General features: G+C 44.5%; 1 protein-coding gene across 1 annotated transcript in view; it reads right to left on the bottom strand.

The window, feature by feature from the left end:
- The window catches only part of PDILT (protein disulfide isomerase like, testis expressed), a 28401-nt gene that overhangs the window by 1163 nt on the left and 10847 nt on the right, over nucleotides 1–16391 (bottom strand). The window contains 9 exon segments of the mRNA XM_023616887.2: nucleotides 74–130; nucleotides 132–164; nucleotides 580–758; nucleotides 3007–3127; nucleotides 6232–6429; nucleotides 8985–9110; nucleotides 9191–9301; nucleotides 12238–12375; nucleotides 13276–13409. Of these exon segments, the coding sequence (XP_023472655.1) occupies nucleotides 74–130; nucleotides 132–164; nucleotides 580–758; nucleotides 3007–3127; nucleotides 6232–6429; nucleotides 8985–9110; nucleotides 9191–9301; nucleotides 12238–12375; nucleotides 13276–13409 (1097 nt within the window).

Raw genomic sequence — 16391 nt, 5'->3', positions numbered from 1 at the left:
CTTTCCTAGTCCATTGAGGTCTTGATGATTTCGTGTGGGAAAGAATAAGTCAGGGTGCTGCTGTTTGCCTTACCTCACCTTCATCTTCAAGCCTGGTCTTGATTTGACTTTCCAGGAAGTCTGAAAAGCCCCTTCATGGTGTGTTCTCCCTTATACGGTACAGCCTAGGAAGAAAACAGAACAGGGTCAAAATGGTAGCCTCTTCCTGCAGAATACTCAGGGGCTGTTCCATAGGTAAATCCAGAGTCCCATTCCTAACCACCCAAGTACAGTGGGCAGGTTCCTTAACCTCTCTGAGCCTCTGTTACCATGGCTCTAAGAGAAGGATAATAAAAATTCCTCCATCCACAATGATTGGGTCAGAGATGAGCGACTGACCTAAGCTGGACCCAATTTGAGTCTTGAGACCTTTGTGGAAGCTAAAGGAAAACACTCTTTAACATGAACATGAGAGGGTAATAGGAGCTGGAGCTGAGAACGAAGCTGATTTGGTAGAAGGCAGAGCTGCAGATAGGGAGAAACTGAGTCTGCGCTAATGACACAACATTTCCAGTTATGTGAGCCCCAAGAGCCCCTCACTTGTTGAGAGTCGGTGGGGAAGAGCCTGAAGAAGGGGTACCGGTCCAGGTTCATCAGCTGAATATCATTTGCCGTGATGTCAATCTTGGCGATGGTGACTGTGGAGTGGTTTTGATACTTTCTGCCCAACTCCTCCAACACTGGGAACAGCGCCCTGCACTTTTCAGACCAGGGTGCATCTGGAAGAGAGGGGCCATTGCGCAGGCTCACACTAATGAGGACTCTGAAAGCCAACACTGGTCCATAAACACCATCACTGTGTTCTACTAACGGTTCTGCTGCTTTGCAAATGGCACTCCTTGTGTCTTTTAATTATATATTAGGTTATTTTACATTTCAAACATAGTACCTGATCATTATTAAATAAATCAGGAAAATATTAATCTACTCTCCTTTCGCCAAGATACTAACTGTTTTAGCATGTTGGGACATTTTCTTCTATTCTTTGTTTTTGCTTTAACACAGCTTTCCATTCCAGTTGAAGAAGAAAACCAAGAAAAATATTTACACTAGATGCTTCCTCGTGTTCTGCCAGGAAGCGCTCGTGTGTGTGTGTGTGCGTGCATGCGTGTGTGTGTGTGTGTGTGTGAGAGACAGCACAAGTTTTCCAACAGAGGTTAAACTTGTAGCCTAAGGTCACCCAGTGAGTTAAGCAGAGGAAGGGGGATTTGAAGACAGGTTGCTTTGACTTGTGACCATTATATCACACTGCCTTTCAGTCTGGTGGAGAGAATGCACCCAAGAAGTGAACAGGAGGTTGTGACAGGTACCACCATGTGCGGAAAGGGGACACTGGACTTCTTGCGGTCAGTTCCTTGAGCTTTGATTTTGGCCCAGGCACCCAGCCCTCTGGAGAGAAATCAGGGACCAGCTCCAATACGGAAGGGAAATCGAACCTTGCCTGCTGGTCGTTCCGTTATTTTCTGGCTGTGTGGGAGGAGTGGCCTCAGAGGCCCTGGACACTCCACATTTGGATGATCACCCCTCCATTTACAAAGCAAGTGCCTCCAGGACCACCTGCTCTCCCAGCAGTGGCCCCCCAGCTCCCTTGGAGCCCGATGGGCCCTGAGTTGGAGCAGGAGGGAGCATAATGGCTGCAGTCCCAGGGGGCCGATGTGATAGTCCTGCTTCCAAGAAAATGAGGCTGCTTTTGCCTTTCCCCAGAACCAAGTGGGCACTCTCATAACTCCAGGTGTCAGGTAAGTACAGAAAGGGCCACCGCAGCCTCTCACTTAAAGGCAGCGGATCATGATTATTTAGCCACGCAGACCTTAAACACCCCACCCTGTGGATGAGAGTCCATTTCAGTGAGATTTAAAAGGCCTGCGTGATGCAATCCAGCCCTCCTTTCACCCTCCATGAAGTGATGGGATCAGAGCTCGAATTGAACTTTTTGCCTTGCAGCTTATTTACAGTGTGGCCTAGGGTAAGGCAGTTAACCTCTGTAAGGCTGGGTTCCCTGATCTGTATCGTGGGGCAATTCGCCGGCCCTTCCTAAGAGGCTTGTTTTGAGGAGGCAATGAGAGCAGGTGTGTAAACCGCAAGCTCATGTCTGGCTCATGGTACGTGCTCAATAAATGGTAACTGTGTGTTAAATAAAAGAGACGTCTGAAGCAGCTTCATTGTCACCCTTCTCTGCGTCTCAGGGTGGGAGACAGGGTCCCTGGCTTTGGCTCTCACATGCAAATCAGAAACTGGGGAAGGGGCCAGAGTCCTTAGGTGAACACTGGAAATAATTATAACAATAGGAATAATAATACCAATGATAGCTGTCATTTATCAAGTGCTTACAACATGCCAGACACTGTACTAAGTCCTTTACCTGCATGATTCGGGTCCCCAGTTTGGCCACACCAGCTCAGGTAGGTTAAATACAACACATTTGGTAAGTCACATAAAGCCAGAAGCAGGGGGATTCAGTCCAGCCATTACCAGCATACGCACTGGAGTCAGGCTGCTTAGGTTTCAATGCCACTTCCAGCACTTACTAGCTGCGTGACTTTGGAAAAGTTTCTTCTCCTCCCTGGGACTCTGTTTAGTCGTCTGTAAAGTGGGAACAACAATAGTAGCTACTTTCAAAAGTATGTTGTGAGGATTAAATGAGATAACGTAGAGAATGGCTCAGCACAAGGCCTGGTGTACCATGGCATTCAGTCAGTGTTAGCCATCAGCTTTATTATTGTTATAAATAGTCACAGGCCTGGATTAAGTGGAAGGTATTTTACCCATTCCCAGAATTCGATTTTCGAGGAGGGTTGCGCTGTAGCTGATTAGCATCTTGATCCAAACTCTTTGGATGTCTGAAGACCACTTGTGGCATGGTGCTTTGATAGAATTTAGAGATTTGGGTGCCCAAGAATTCAGGAACCACGCTTGTAAAGTAATGTCAGGACCGTTGCCTCCCGTGGCCTCTGTGGAAGTACTTACAGAACATCACAAATACATCCCTCTCCTTGTCAAAGACGACGACATTGAAATTCTTCCCAACAAGCTGCTTAACTGGCCCCTGGTCCCAATATTTTGGAATCTCTTCACTGGATTGATGGTTCTGGGAAGCAAATTTGGGAGGTTTGAGAGTCTCTGGAAAGGGGTTGGCAGTTGGGGCTCCCAGTCCTGACTGGAAACAATGGAATGTTTTCTCTTGTTCTTACAAGAGACTTGGGAAAGAGCTTGAAATGCTGAGATCATGACTTGATGTCAAGCCTGGATTGTCCAGGGTCAGTTGGGATCAGACAACTGAGGAGGAGGCAGGGCTCCAACATGGGACAGGTTCTAGCATTTCAAAGACACGATTCTTAGAATTCTTAGATGAGAGTGGGGTTCATGTCTTTAACATCTTACTTTGTTTGTTCTGCCCACAAAAAATTAGCTGTCCCCAATTACTCTGATCATCAAAACCAAGATCATTTACATGACCTATAAGATCTTTATCACACTTTGGTTCCTGCCAACCTCTCTAAACTCCTCACCATTCTCCTGCTTTCTTTAGCTACACTGGTTTTCTGTAACCCAAAGGGCTAGCCTTCCTCCCACCTCAGGCCTTTGCCTAGGCTGTTCCTCTGCCTGGAGGGCCTTCCCACCTTGTTCCTACATTCCCTTCTCCATCTGGTTAACTCAGATTTATCATTTAGAATGACCTCAAGGGAGGACTTCCCTGACTATCATCCAGACGAGGTCAGATCCTGCTCCCATATGTTCTCATAACACTTGGTACCTGTCCTTGTATCACTTATACAGGTGTATCATTTATATTTATTTTCATGGTTATTTGATTAATGTGTCTTTACCACACTAGACAGAATGTCACAAGGGACTTTTCTTTCCTCATCATTGAGTATCCCCTTCCTGGTACACACCAGGACCTTGATAAATATTTTGTGAATGAATCAATGAAAGAATGAACCAAGCTCTTGCTTCTCTTTGAATGAAGTGGCATAAATTTCAGAATCTATATTTTTCTCTGCAACCATTGCTTCCTGACTATCTCTTGAGTCCACATCCCTCTCTATGTCTGCACTGTTACTACCCTAGTCCAGGAAGCCTTCCTCTCTCATCTAGATCACGGGAATAGCCTCTTAGTGTTCTTTCTGCATCACCTCCTAATCCTCTGCATGCCTTTATTCTCCTATAGGCAGGGGTCTGCTTTCACCGTGCGAATGTAGCTTCCCATTGCTCTTAGGATACCAAACCCTTAATATGCTTACATGTCCTTGTTGTCAGGTCTGCTCAGCTCACCAGCCTTATATCCCACATTGCCTTCCCTCATTCCCACCCCAGCCTCTGGGAAGGACTTGAAGATTCTTTCCAAGGGAGCATAAAGGGGAGTGGGGGCTGGGCATGGAAGATGGGAAACGGTGAACACGGTGGAGAATTAGGAATGGGCCAGATCAGGCAGACCTCATCACTCATGTGAAGGATGTTCTTCTTTATTCCAAGAGCAGAAGAGGACCTCTTGGTCTTGGACAGGGAGACAGACACCTTCTGAGGTATAACCAGGGGGAAGAGAGAGAGAGAGAGGATGGGTAGAGCTCCAGGTACATTTGTAGATGGGGGATGGAAAGTGAAGGGTCCCCTGTGTGAAGCCTTCTATTTTATTAGTGACACACGAGTCAAGTACTCAGCTGAAACTGAAAGTAGGAATGGGGTATGAAGAGAAATAGATTCAGAGATTAAGAGAAGGAACCACTAAGAGAAACTTACAAAGAGATGTTAGGACGTTTCTAAGAGCCCATGGAAGGTTTGGTTTGTGATTCCATGAAGCCAGCCTACCTCACGGTGATGTTCTTTTTCTCCAGGATGGGCCTGGAAGCAGTAGGGAAGGTAAATGGGTTCAACTGGGGTTGCGACTTTGCCTGGTAAATACTACAGGATGTAGAGGAGGTAGAAGGTGGACGGGATAAAGGAGCTAAGGGGATCATGACCAGAGTGATGAATCATGGAATCCAAGTTCACGAAGAAGGGCACCAAAGAGATTGTAAAATGAGATCAGGAGGTTGGAGGCCATGAAAAGTGTAAGGAATTGTAGCCATGTGACAACTAGAGAAGGGATCTAAGAGGATGGGAAGCTTGAAACCAGGCTTTCAGAGGGGCTGCCATCTCTAGAGTGTGGTCATGAGAGCAGGAGGATGAGATGGCATGGACACACCAATTGTGGGAGAAAAGACCAGGGTTTTGGATATTGACATTACTGGAAACGATGGCAGAGTAGGGATGAAGGGCCGGTGAGGAGCCGAAGCCCTCAGAGGGTGAGAGGGAGCTGATCAGAGGACAGCAACAGGCAGTGGGATCAGGTGATCAAAAGTCCAAAGGCATGGGCTCCCCAGGGTCTGGAGTTGTTGAGGGTAGAAGGAAGACAAATGGTTTGGAAGCAGAGACCAACCTCACCACTTGGCCTGTGATAATGTGCATCAGAGAAACAAAAGCTTTCACTTGAGAAGGCTGCAGGGGAGGCAGTGTCTGTGGGGGAGCAGACAGAAGGTAATGAGAGCCCTCAGAGGTAAGGTTCTGGTACATTGTGGTTTGTCCCAAGAGTCTCAATTTATTTCTGGTGTTCCAGAAATACTTTTAAAGAATGCTCCGTTACTCTCAAAAGTGTCCCCATTTAGAAAATAAAAAATCTGGTCACCTAAATTGGCAGGGTGTTTGGGGATACAGCAATTCCTCAATAAACAGCAGGTGATATTGTGTTAGGTAGCCATCCGTTTGCAGCCTCTCCTCCCTTTTAGCAAAATAGGCTGCCTTCTAACCCCTCAAAGAAAAGGTCCCTGAAGGCTTTGATGTTAAATACTGATTGCTGAATACATTCTACCCCAATTTCTCCCCAAAGCAAACATCTACCCTTGGGCCAAGTGAATCTTTCACATTAGAGTCTGAAAGGAGAGTAAGAGCCTCCTTTTGGAGGATGTTAGCTCTGGGAGCATCTTCATTTCAATCGGAAATGCCTTCACTTTAAGAATAAAGAACGGTGGAGTTATAGAGTCAAGAGACGGAAAGTTGAACAAGTTTGAAGCGGGAGATGGAGGTATTTCCCTACGTTGAACCACGAGGTTGACCTTTATCTTGTTTCCCCATTCAGATGACTAAAGCCAGCAGAATTATCAAAAAGGGACAATTTTGAGATTCTGGATAAACCTTGTCAAAGAACAAACTTACCTTGGCACTTTTATTCAGGAAGCTGTGGCCGAATTTCTTGAGGTTTTTGTAGGTTATCTCCTCAGAGGGCATTTTGTACCTTGCATCAGAGCTTAAGTTTAGGATCTGAACAGACGGGATGTTGACCTCTGCGATCCGGAAGTGTTTGAAGACATGTCTGTTTCTGGGTTCATCTGCATCCACAAGGATGAAAAGGATCTGCCAAATCAAGTGAAACCTGTGTCTCTCTGGATTCGAGGCCATGAAAAAGGTAAAGAATTGAAATTGGGTAAGGAATCCCTTACCAAGGGAGAGAAAGTGTTGGGAAGTTGTAGGAGGGGACTAATGGAATGCAAGCAGCATGGTCTATGCAGCGCATCTGAAAAGACTTGACAAAGGCTCCCTTCCATCAGGCAGGTGCGGCTCTGTGCCCCAGTGCAGAGACGGGCATCGGCCTTCAGCCTGGTGTCGCCATCCTTGTGCAGGGCACCAGCCACACAACCATAGCAAGTCAGGAGGTCCTGAGCTTTCATCTCTCAGTTCCTTGGGCAAAACAGTAACTTCCCCTCTCTGTGCCTCAGTTTCCTTATCTGTAAAGTGGTGATTATAATGGTACCCCCCTTATAGGGCTGCTAGAAATTGAACAGGACAATGTATGTACAGGCTTAGTTCAGGGACTGGGAGGTAAAAAATGTTCAATACATGTCAACTCATCATTATTCTAAATTATTCTTCTGTCAAGCAAATTCATGACTTTAATCACTCATTCATTCCACAGGTAATTTTGGAGTACTTACTATGCATTTTGCTCAGTGCTTGGGGTACAACACTGCCCAAGGCAGACAAAATCTGTGCCCTCATGAAGCTTATGATCTCGTGGAGAACACAGACAAAAATGTGTAAACAAATTAATAAATTCAGATAGCGATGAGTGCCAACTAGACCATAAAACAGGGCACTGTGTTAGAGTGATTGCACAGACAGGGTGAGGTAGGGGCTCAGCATTAGGTAGGAAGGTCAGGAGGAGTATCTGAGGAGGTGATATTTTAGCTGCGACCTGGGAGATGAGTAACAAATCAGGGGAACCTTGATTCAGGCAGTGGAAACTGTGAGCACAAAGGCCTAGGGAGTGTTGAGGGGGAGTTTAGAGTGTTCTAGAATAGAAAGGAAAGGCCCATGTGGCTTCAGCACCACGAGGGAGAGAGACATGGGAGACAAAGTCAGAGATGTGTCAGAGATGAGGTCAGAACTCCAGCACGGAGCTTGGGTTTTGTCTGAACGAGATGGGAGGCCACTGAAGTATAGGAAGCTGGAGAGTGACATGATAATTTTTAAAAGATTATTCTGGTTGCAGAGAAGAAACAAGAGTGGAAGCAGGGAGACCAGTTAGAGGCCGCAGCAGACACCTCGCATCAGACACTCTCAGGTCATTCACTGATCAAAATATGAAGGAGCCTACTATGTGCCAGGCACTCTTCTAGGGGGTAGGGAGACTGTGAAAAACAAAGCAGACCTATGAAAACCATCCTTGTATACTTTCAACAAATACTGTTAGAAGTGAATAAGATAAGATATGGGGGACATGACCTGTTGGAATAATATTCATCCAATCCTTTATCTTTGGGTTTAAAATGGATCCCAAATAATAAATAGCATTTGGGAGGCTTGCTAATAGGGGTAAATGCAATTTAGAACTTCTTCTCGTAATATATACCAAAAATGAATTCTTTCTAGATGAAAGGAGTTAAATTAAAAAAATGTCTAGAAGAAAATATGGCTGAATATTGACTATAATAAAATAGGAGAAATAGAGGAGAAGCAATCAGATTGTGATCAATTTAATTACGTCAAAAATCTTAAAGTTTAAAATTGAATAAACCAGGAGATATGTTCACCAGAAGTATTTCTGTAATTGCAGCAACTTTCCTGGAGGACAATGTGGTGGGAGATAGCATGAAAATTAAGTATATTCGGGCTCTGGTGGCTTTACTCCGTGCTTGTTTTAGGTTACTGTACTTCTTATAAAATTAAAGAGAAGAATGAAGTAAATAGCCCCCATACTCCAGGTGGTGGTAACTACATAAATTTGGGTATAATGTTTAGGAAAAGTAGATTTATTTCTAATGATGATAACGACAGCAATCAGAAGAAGCACTGTGTATTATACTTTTGCTCATTGCTGTGCATATAGTGCTTCCAATCCTACCACAACTCTTCGTTTTACACATGAAGTGATTGAGACTGAGAGGTTAAGAAACTCACCTAAGACAGAATTGCTTGTAAGAGGAGGAGAGTTTGAACCCAGGTCTGTGTGATGCTAAAGCCCAGAATCTCAGCAATTACTTGTCAGATCATCTGTGCTGTGTCACACCTTCAGGCTTTTCACACTCCCTGATCTCAGGCAGGAGGGATCTTTCATGCCCCTCACTTCCAGGCCAAATGCTACCCACACTGCAGTCACCCACGCTTAGTCCATCAAAAAAGCAGCTGAACCATCATGTTCCCGTAGTAGACTTATCAAAAAGATGAAAGAAGGAAGAGCATGCATTTGGCAAGAAAGAAAGACACACTGGACAAGAAGAAGGGAGGAGGCTGGTTTAAAAGTAAATAGTGGATAATATGTAGCATCTATATGCAAATCAGGAAATTGGTATGCAAATACAAATCCTTCCTGGGTTAATTTATAATCAGTAGGGCAGGCAAATGGCATCAGAGTCTAGAGGTGTTGGATCCCCATCTAAGAGCCCCGAAGAGCAATGGCACCTTCCACAAACCTTGTTTTGGAATTCCTTCAATGCCAACTTACAATGCTGCATTATCGTACCAAATGACTTGGAGCTTTTGGAGATGAAGAGCAGCATGTGGTTCAGGATGTTCAATTCGTAAATCAGATCCTTATTCTGAAATTACAAGGAAAAGAGGTCATTCTATGCATACAGCTGCCCCAGCTCCCCTTCTCCCAGGGTCTCTGCTCACTGACCTCAATGTTGTATTCAATAACAAAATCTGTGAGGTGCTCTTTTATGACTTGACTGAGGACTTGTTTGTTGGTACTGTCATAAATAAGCTCCTGGCGTTTCACAATTTTTCCCTTGGACAAAAGAAGAAAAACATTGGAGGGAGGTAGCTTCCATGATATAGGCACTTAATAAATATAAATAACACAAATTTCCCCTTGGATAAAAGGAACACACCATGGTGACAAGTATAATCCATAATCTAGGTACTTAATAAATATGGATGACTGGGTAGATTAGCCTGTGGATAGGATATGGGAATGTGGCAGCCATGAAAATCTCCTATCCACAAAGACAGGGAGTGTGAGTGGCAGCTGCGGCTGCCTTGCTCTGAAATCCGTCAACATATTCATGCTGATGCTGAGCAGTTTCTCACACACTGCTCCTAACAAATAACTGAACGTGTCAGGGATACTATTTCTGAGAGACGCAGGACTTGTCTGATGATGACTTTGACAAACTTTCTAAGAACTTCACTGCAGTCAAAGACTCTTTCACTCAACCTTCTTTCCTTTTGAAGGGTCAGACCTACATCATGGTCTGATGGCTCTCCGAGTCTCCCTCAGCATCCTCTCTGTTTTCCTTCACGGGCATTTTTCCTAATAAATCTTTGCATGTCTGATCCTATTTGGTGACTGCTTCTTGGAAAGACCTGAGGACTAACACAGGGAATGATATAACTCTCTGTAGCCCAGGATCAAAGTTTTGCGGGAAGGAGAAAGAAGCATCTGTCTGCTAATTTGCTTCTACTCTATCTCCTTCTCTTCATCTCCACCAATCCCATCCTGTAGTCCAAACCTCTTCCTGGACTCCCGCAAAAGTCTCCTGATGGTCTTCCAACTTCTCCCCTTGTTTCTCTCCAATGCATCCCCCACACTTCAGCCAGATTGATGATATTAGAATGCAAATCTGATCCTGTCATTCTCTTGCTTAAACACTTCATAGCCCCCATTGTCCTCTGGATAAAGTCCAAATTTTTCTGGTCATAACAATAGTCTAATAATACTAATTAGACTTATTGAGAGCTCATGTTGTACCAGCCACAGTTATAAAAGTGTTATATGCATGAACTCATTTAATCCTCATAACATTTTCTTGAGCTATGTAGTATTATTTCCCTCATTTTAAAGTTGAGGAAATTGAGGCACAGAGAAGTGAAGTGACTTGCCCAAGGCTGCTAAGCTCATAAGAGATGGAGCCAAGATTACAACCCAGACAGTCTGATCTAATGCTCATGCTTTTAACCATTAAGATGGACCAAGTCTCCCCCATGTGCCTGGTCTAAGTTTGCTGTTTGGCTTTTGATTTTGTGATGGGGTTTATGCTGCAGAACTTTTAAATTTTTTTGTGGCCCAAATTTATCGGTATTTCTTTTCATAGTTTCTAAGGCTTCTGTCATGCCTTACGAAGGGGCTTTCCCATTCCAAGTTTAGAAAGCAAACTCTCCCATGGCATCTTCTAGTTTTTCCACAGTCTCATCATTATATTTTTAAATCAGGGATCAATCTGGAATTTAATTTGATAGAAGGAGTGATATATGGATTTAGCTTTAGTTAGTGTTTTCTTTTTCCAAATGGCTGCCCAGTTCTCTCAACATCAGTCATTCAATAATACAAATTTTCCCTACTGATCTAAATATCATCTTTGTCATATACTAAATTTCCAGATGTTTTTGGATCTATTTCTAGATTCCACGTTGTTCCACTCAAATACACAAATCAGGTTATTCTCCAACTTAAAACCTTTCAGTGATTTCCATGGGCCCAAGTAAAAATGTAGTGGCTCACTGTCTTCTCCGAATGTCAAGCAGATCTGGATGTCACTCCATCTGCCTCCTGTGTGGCCTTGAGCAAGTAACCTAAGCTCTCTGAGCCATATCTATTAGTAACATGGTTATCATAAGGATTTGGCTTTGTGTGGGGAGGGAGTAAGGCATGTTCCAGGAACCAGACCACAGTATCTAGACTAGTAGTGTTCAACAGAACTTTCTGTGATGATGGAAACGCTCTGTAAATCTATGCTGTCCAACCCAGTAACCACTATCCACATGTAGCTAGTTTGATCAAGGAATTAAAATTTTAATTTAATAAATCTTGATGTAAATGGTCACATGTAACTAGCAGCTGCCATATTGGACAGCTCAGATCTAGAATCCAGAGAGGGAGAGGAGGAAGGTGTGTGATAGAGGCTAGACTGTGGAAGGCCTTGTGGGCCTCTTTAGGGACTTGAGTCTTTATCCTAAGAGTAACAGGAAACCATTAAAGATTTTGTGATAAGGAGGAAAGTGACCATCAGATTTGAATTTTAGAAAGTTTACTCCTTAGAAGACAAGAGAGAATGTGGCAAATCACTTGGGAGGATGTTGCATTAGGTGTGGGAGATGATGGTCCCTTGACCTAGGATGGTAGCAGTAGAGACAAATGGATAGATTTAAGGGATATTTTGGATTTAAAATCAGCAGGATTGGGGTGGTGGATTGGTTGTGAGGGGTGGAGAAGAGGGAGGTGTTAGAATGATGCCTGGGTGTTCTGACTTTGCTCAGATGGGAGATGGGAGACATGGTGGCACCATTCATTGAGACAGAAAAAACACTGGAAGAGGATTTGGAGTGGAGATTATGACTTTAGGCTTGGCCGTGTTGAGACATCTGGTGATGCATATAAAGGTCTGGAGATTAAAGAAGTCTGGCTGGAGGTAGAGATTTGTAAGTCATGGGTGTGTGGATGGTAATTGCTGATGCAGGGTGTGAAGGGGGAGCATGGAGCAGAATAATGCACAGGGCGGAGGACTGAGCCTTAATGAATGACATTTACTAGTTAAGGAAAGGAGGACGAGCTTATAATGGAGAATGGTTGGAAAGCCCAGAGAAACACTGGTACACTGTGATTTTGCAGAAGCCACTTAGCTCACAAGTGACAGAACCAGAATTGGTACCCAAGCCCTTCCATACGTACATAGTCCACTGTTTTGAGCAAGAGACCGCTCACCAGCAGTAGGATCAAAGTCCTACCTTTTTGAACACCAGAACACTGTCCAGGGGGACGTGGAAACGCCCAATGGCATTGCTAATTGATGTCACTCCAAATGTTAGCTCTGGGAAGTCTTTGATCACATCGTAGAACAACTCCGCTACTTCTTCCTCTAAATCCTGTTTGAGGAAGGATGTTTGGTGAGGCTTCGGTAGGAAGCAGAATGCCTGGCTTTTTTAAGGTCAAGGCAGAAATGGTGACCAATTCATCTCCCCTCCTTTCCAAGTTCCGGCACTTTGCTGGGTCACCTAAATCTCCTTTTATGGATATTTTAGACCTAGAATGCTTCTCTGGCTATGACTGAAGCCAAAATAGGCTAATTCACAGAGAAGAATAGAAAGAATTGATAAACTTGACCTTTTCTGAGTAGAACAGTGAAGGCTGTTGTAACACGGGTTGAGACTTTTTAACATTTATTCTATTATTGCTTTCAGAAGAGGCAATCGATTTGACCACATGTGGTACCAAATATGAACTTGGTATGAAGATATGGCTGTAGTTTCAGTCTTCACTCATTAGCTTGAAAGAAAATTGGGGGCAATACCATCAAAAAGTGGGGTGGGAGACAAAGAGGCACACATTCTCCCCATGTATAAATATAACACCAAAGTTCTAACTTATACTGGGAGAAGGGGTGGAGTCATCCCATTACAGAAAATGAGTTAAGACGTTTAAGAAACTCATTCTCCAAAAGGAAAAACAATTTGCAAATTATTATTCAGTGATGTTCTAAACGGACCCCAAAAAGATCAGTTATGCTGTGAAAACCAATTCAGTGAATATGTCAGTCTCCTCTCCTCTCTCTCCATTCCTCTCCTCCTTCTAGTTAGCTTCTCCTACCACTTCAGCTTCCGTTTTTTTCCTTTCTTCATTTTCACCTTTCAGAAAACCGCTCATTGGAAAAGGAAGAATGGACAGGCAGTTAACCCAAGTGAAGACCTCTCCTCCCACCACCCCCATCCCAGACACGGGGCTCCTCACCAGTCAAAAAGGCACCTCCCACCTCTTGAACCCAATACCTGAAAGAAGCCAACGATGACCAAGGGCCTGGATTTCACAAACTCCACCACCTGCTGGGTATCAGTGAACAAAAATGCTTTCTGGCTAATTTGTCTTCTCAACCAAACGACCAAGGCAGTAGATTCAACCACTCCTGGAGAGAGATGCAGTTAAACGGATCCCAAGGAAGTTTCCTCTTGAACTGGAGCAAGGCCTGTCTCCTCCAAGTTTAGAGTAGAAGCATCTTGTCTTGGGCTCCCACCCCTGGAAGGCCAAGTTCAGTTCTTCCACTCTCCCCTCCCCCACGCTCAAGCTCCATGGCATGAACATTAACAGCAGCCCCTAAACTGTATTGAGTGCTTACCAAGGACCAGGCACGGTGCTGAGAGTTTTGCATGTATCCCATCCCCAGAGCAACTCTACAGGATAGATCTCTTCATTTTGTAGATGAGGATATTGAGGTTCAACTTGCCAGTGGCCACCCCTCCAGCAAACCTGGGAATCAGACCCAGGAGGAAACATGCCCAGCCATCTTTTCTTATCTGCTCTCCAATGTGACAGGAAGATGGATGTATTTTTTAAAATGTATAAATAATTAAAATGTAAATTAAAAGACTAGCTAGCTCTGTGACCTAGGGAAAATTCCATTATCTCCTTGTGCCTCCAATTCCTCAGCTGAGACACAAATGTCTGCTAAGGTCCCGACTTCCGTTTCGCAGCTATCATATGGGAGGTGCCAAGCACACAAAAGTCTTAGCTTCTGAAATTGGGGCACATATAGCATATCTGGGGAGACATAAAGTTGGGCCAGAATGTGCACAAGACTACAGATGGACTGTGTTTGCCAGGATCCTCAATTTCACGTGATGGCAGGTAATGTAAAATATTATTTTATATTAAAGTCTGCTGTAGAATAGAATGGAATATTTGAAATGAGTTTATGAGATAAAGCAATGTGTGTTGTGAGGAGATTTGGACCACACATGCAGGCCTTTACTCCTGCACGCAGTCATTCATTCCTTCACTCGTTCGTTCATTTGACAAATGTGCGTTGAGGGCCTATTATGTTATCAGGTGCGGTGCCACTGTTTTGCAGCTCTCATTCTGTTAAGGAGGACAACCATTATATAATTACACAACACGTGTATAATTACACCCAAAGGAAGTATTCAAAAGCAAAGTCCTATGAGCCTGTAGCAAAGACACATGACCTAGATTGTGAAGTCAAAGAGGGCTTCCTGGAGGAAATCACTTATGAGTTGAAACCTGGAGGATGCATAGGACTTAATCAGGAGGCAATAAGGAAAGGGGGAGGCTGCCAAGCAGTGCAAATAGCCTGTGCAAAGGCCCTGGAGCAGGACAAATTTCTGCATGGGGCTTGGCGAGTGCACACTGAGTTGGTAAATCAGCTGGGAAGGACTCTATTTTCAATGTCTTCGCTTATACCTCCTAAGAACATTAGGCCATTTTTAAAATTCATAATGAAGTACATTTACATACAGAAAGGTGCACAAATTATAATGTATATCTTGACGAATTTTCACAAAATTAACACATCAGAGTGTTGACGTGTTCAAAATGAACACTACCACCCGGATCAAGAAATGGAATGTTATCAGTCTCCCAGAAGTCCCAGCTGGGCCCCCTCCCAGCCCAGCCCACCTCACCTAGGGGTAACCAATATCCTGACCTCTAATGGCATGCATTAGTCAGCCCGCTCTTGCACTTCATGTAAATGGGATCCTACAGTGTGTGTTTTGGGGTCTGGCTTTGTTATGTTTGTGAGCGTCATCCATGTTGTTGCGTGTCCTCGTAGATTCTTTCCCACTGCTGTGTAGCATTCCATTGTGTGAACATTCCACAATTTATTTATCCATTCTCTGCTGATGGGCATTTGGGTTGTTTCCAGTTTGGGGAGATTAAGAATTAATTCCTGTGCATGTCTCTGGGGCCACGTTGTACCCACTTCTGTTGGGCACATGCCCAGGAGTGGAATTTCTGGTCATAGGAGATGCTGTATTAAGCTTTGGTAGATACAGATTAGTCCATTGTAAAAGCCACAGTGAGTCAGGCCTATAGAAGTTCATTGGAGGAAGATGTGATGGCCTCAAGGGACACAGAGGGCTGGCGAGGCTTCATGCCACCCTCAGACCATGCCACTCCGCCCCACTGCAGTCACCCCCTCCAAGTGGACTCCAGACCCCAGGTTGAGTTTCTATTTTCACGGTGTTCTGAGCCAACTTTTAGGAAGAAACAGGCACAGATCATCGAAACAAACTTTCTCTTAGAGGCTTTTGTCTGAAAAAGTTATGTTGTAAGTGCCCTGAGAGGAATTAGTTTAAAAATTCTGAAAATATCAAAAAGGGTGAACAAAACCCCTCCAAACAGGTTAGAATTGCAGGTCATCAGAACCATCACTCTGCTCTCACTTCGAACCACTCTCTCCCTCTGTCTGAGTTCCCGCCACACCCTTACCCTCCAGCACACCAGGCTCTGGCACCCACCAGTCCCTCCGCCTGGGCTGCCCTTTCCTCAGTTCTCAAGGGCATCTCCTCCTCCTTATTCAGTTCTCAGTTCAGTCTTAACACCCTTCCTATCATTCTCTATTTTACGACCTGTTGTATCTTTTTTCGTTGAGTCTGTCTCTTTCTGAAATTACGATTTTTGGCTAACTTGCTCAGTAGCTCCTGTAATGTCTGGCCCATACTAGGTGCCCAAGAAATAATTATTGGATGAATGGATGGGTTGAATGAATCATTAGAGAAGCCAGCCTGAAGGAACTTGATCTTGGGCTCCCTTCTCTGGGATGCTTGACTTCTGTTTGCCCCACTGGACCCCATGGGACTGAGGTAGCTGTCAACTTGGCATATAGTTTGTCCCTGAGCACCTGCAAATTGAGAACTGCCCCTGTTGGGCAGGTGCCTCTCCTGGCACTTGGCTCTGAGCCAGAGGACACGGTGACAACCGAAGTGTGAACGCAATGTCAATGATTAACTGGGGCTGTCACTCTGCTGCATATTTCCAGGCACAAGCTGTGAATGCGTCATTAGCTGAGGACCTGGAGGCCACCTGATTCTCCCTCCCACCAGGGAGATGGCCAAGGCCAAGCTCCCACCATCAATCCACGGAGGTTAGA

This window comes from Equus caballus, chromosome 13, assembly GCF_041296265.1.
Source record: "Equus caballus isolate H_3958 breed thoroughbred chromosome 13, TB-T2T, whole genome shotgun sequence".
NCBI lineage: Eukaryota > Metazoa > Chordata > Mammalia > Perissodactyla > Equidae > Equus > Equus caballus.
Note: the sequence above shows the minus strand (reverse complement) of the source record. Positions and strands in the feature narration are given on the sequence as shown.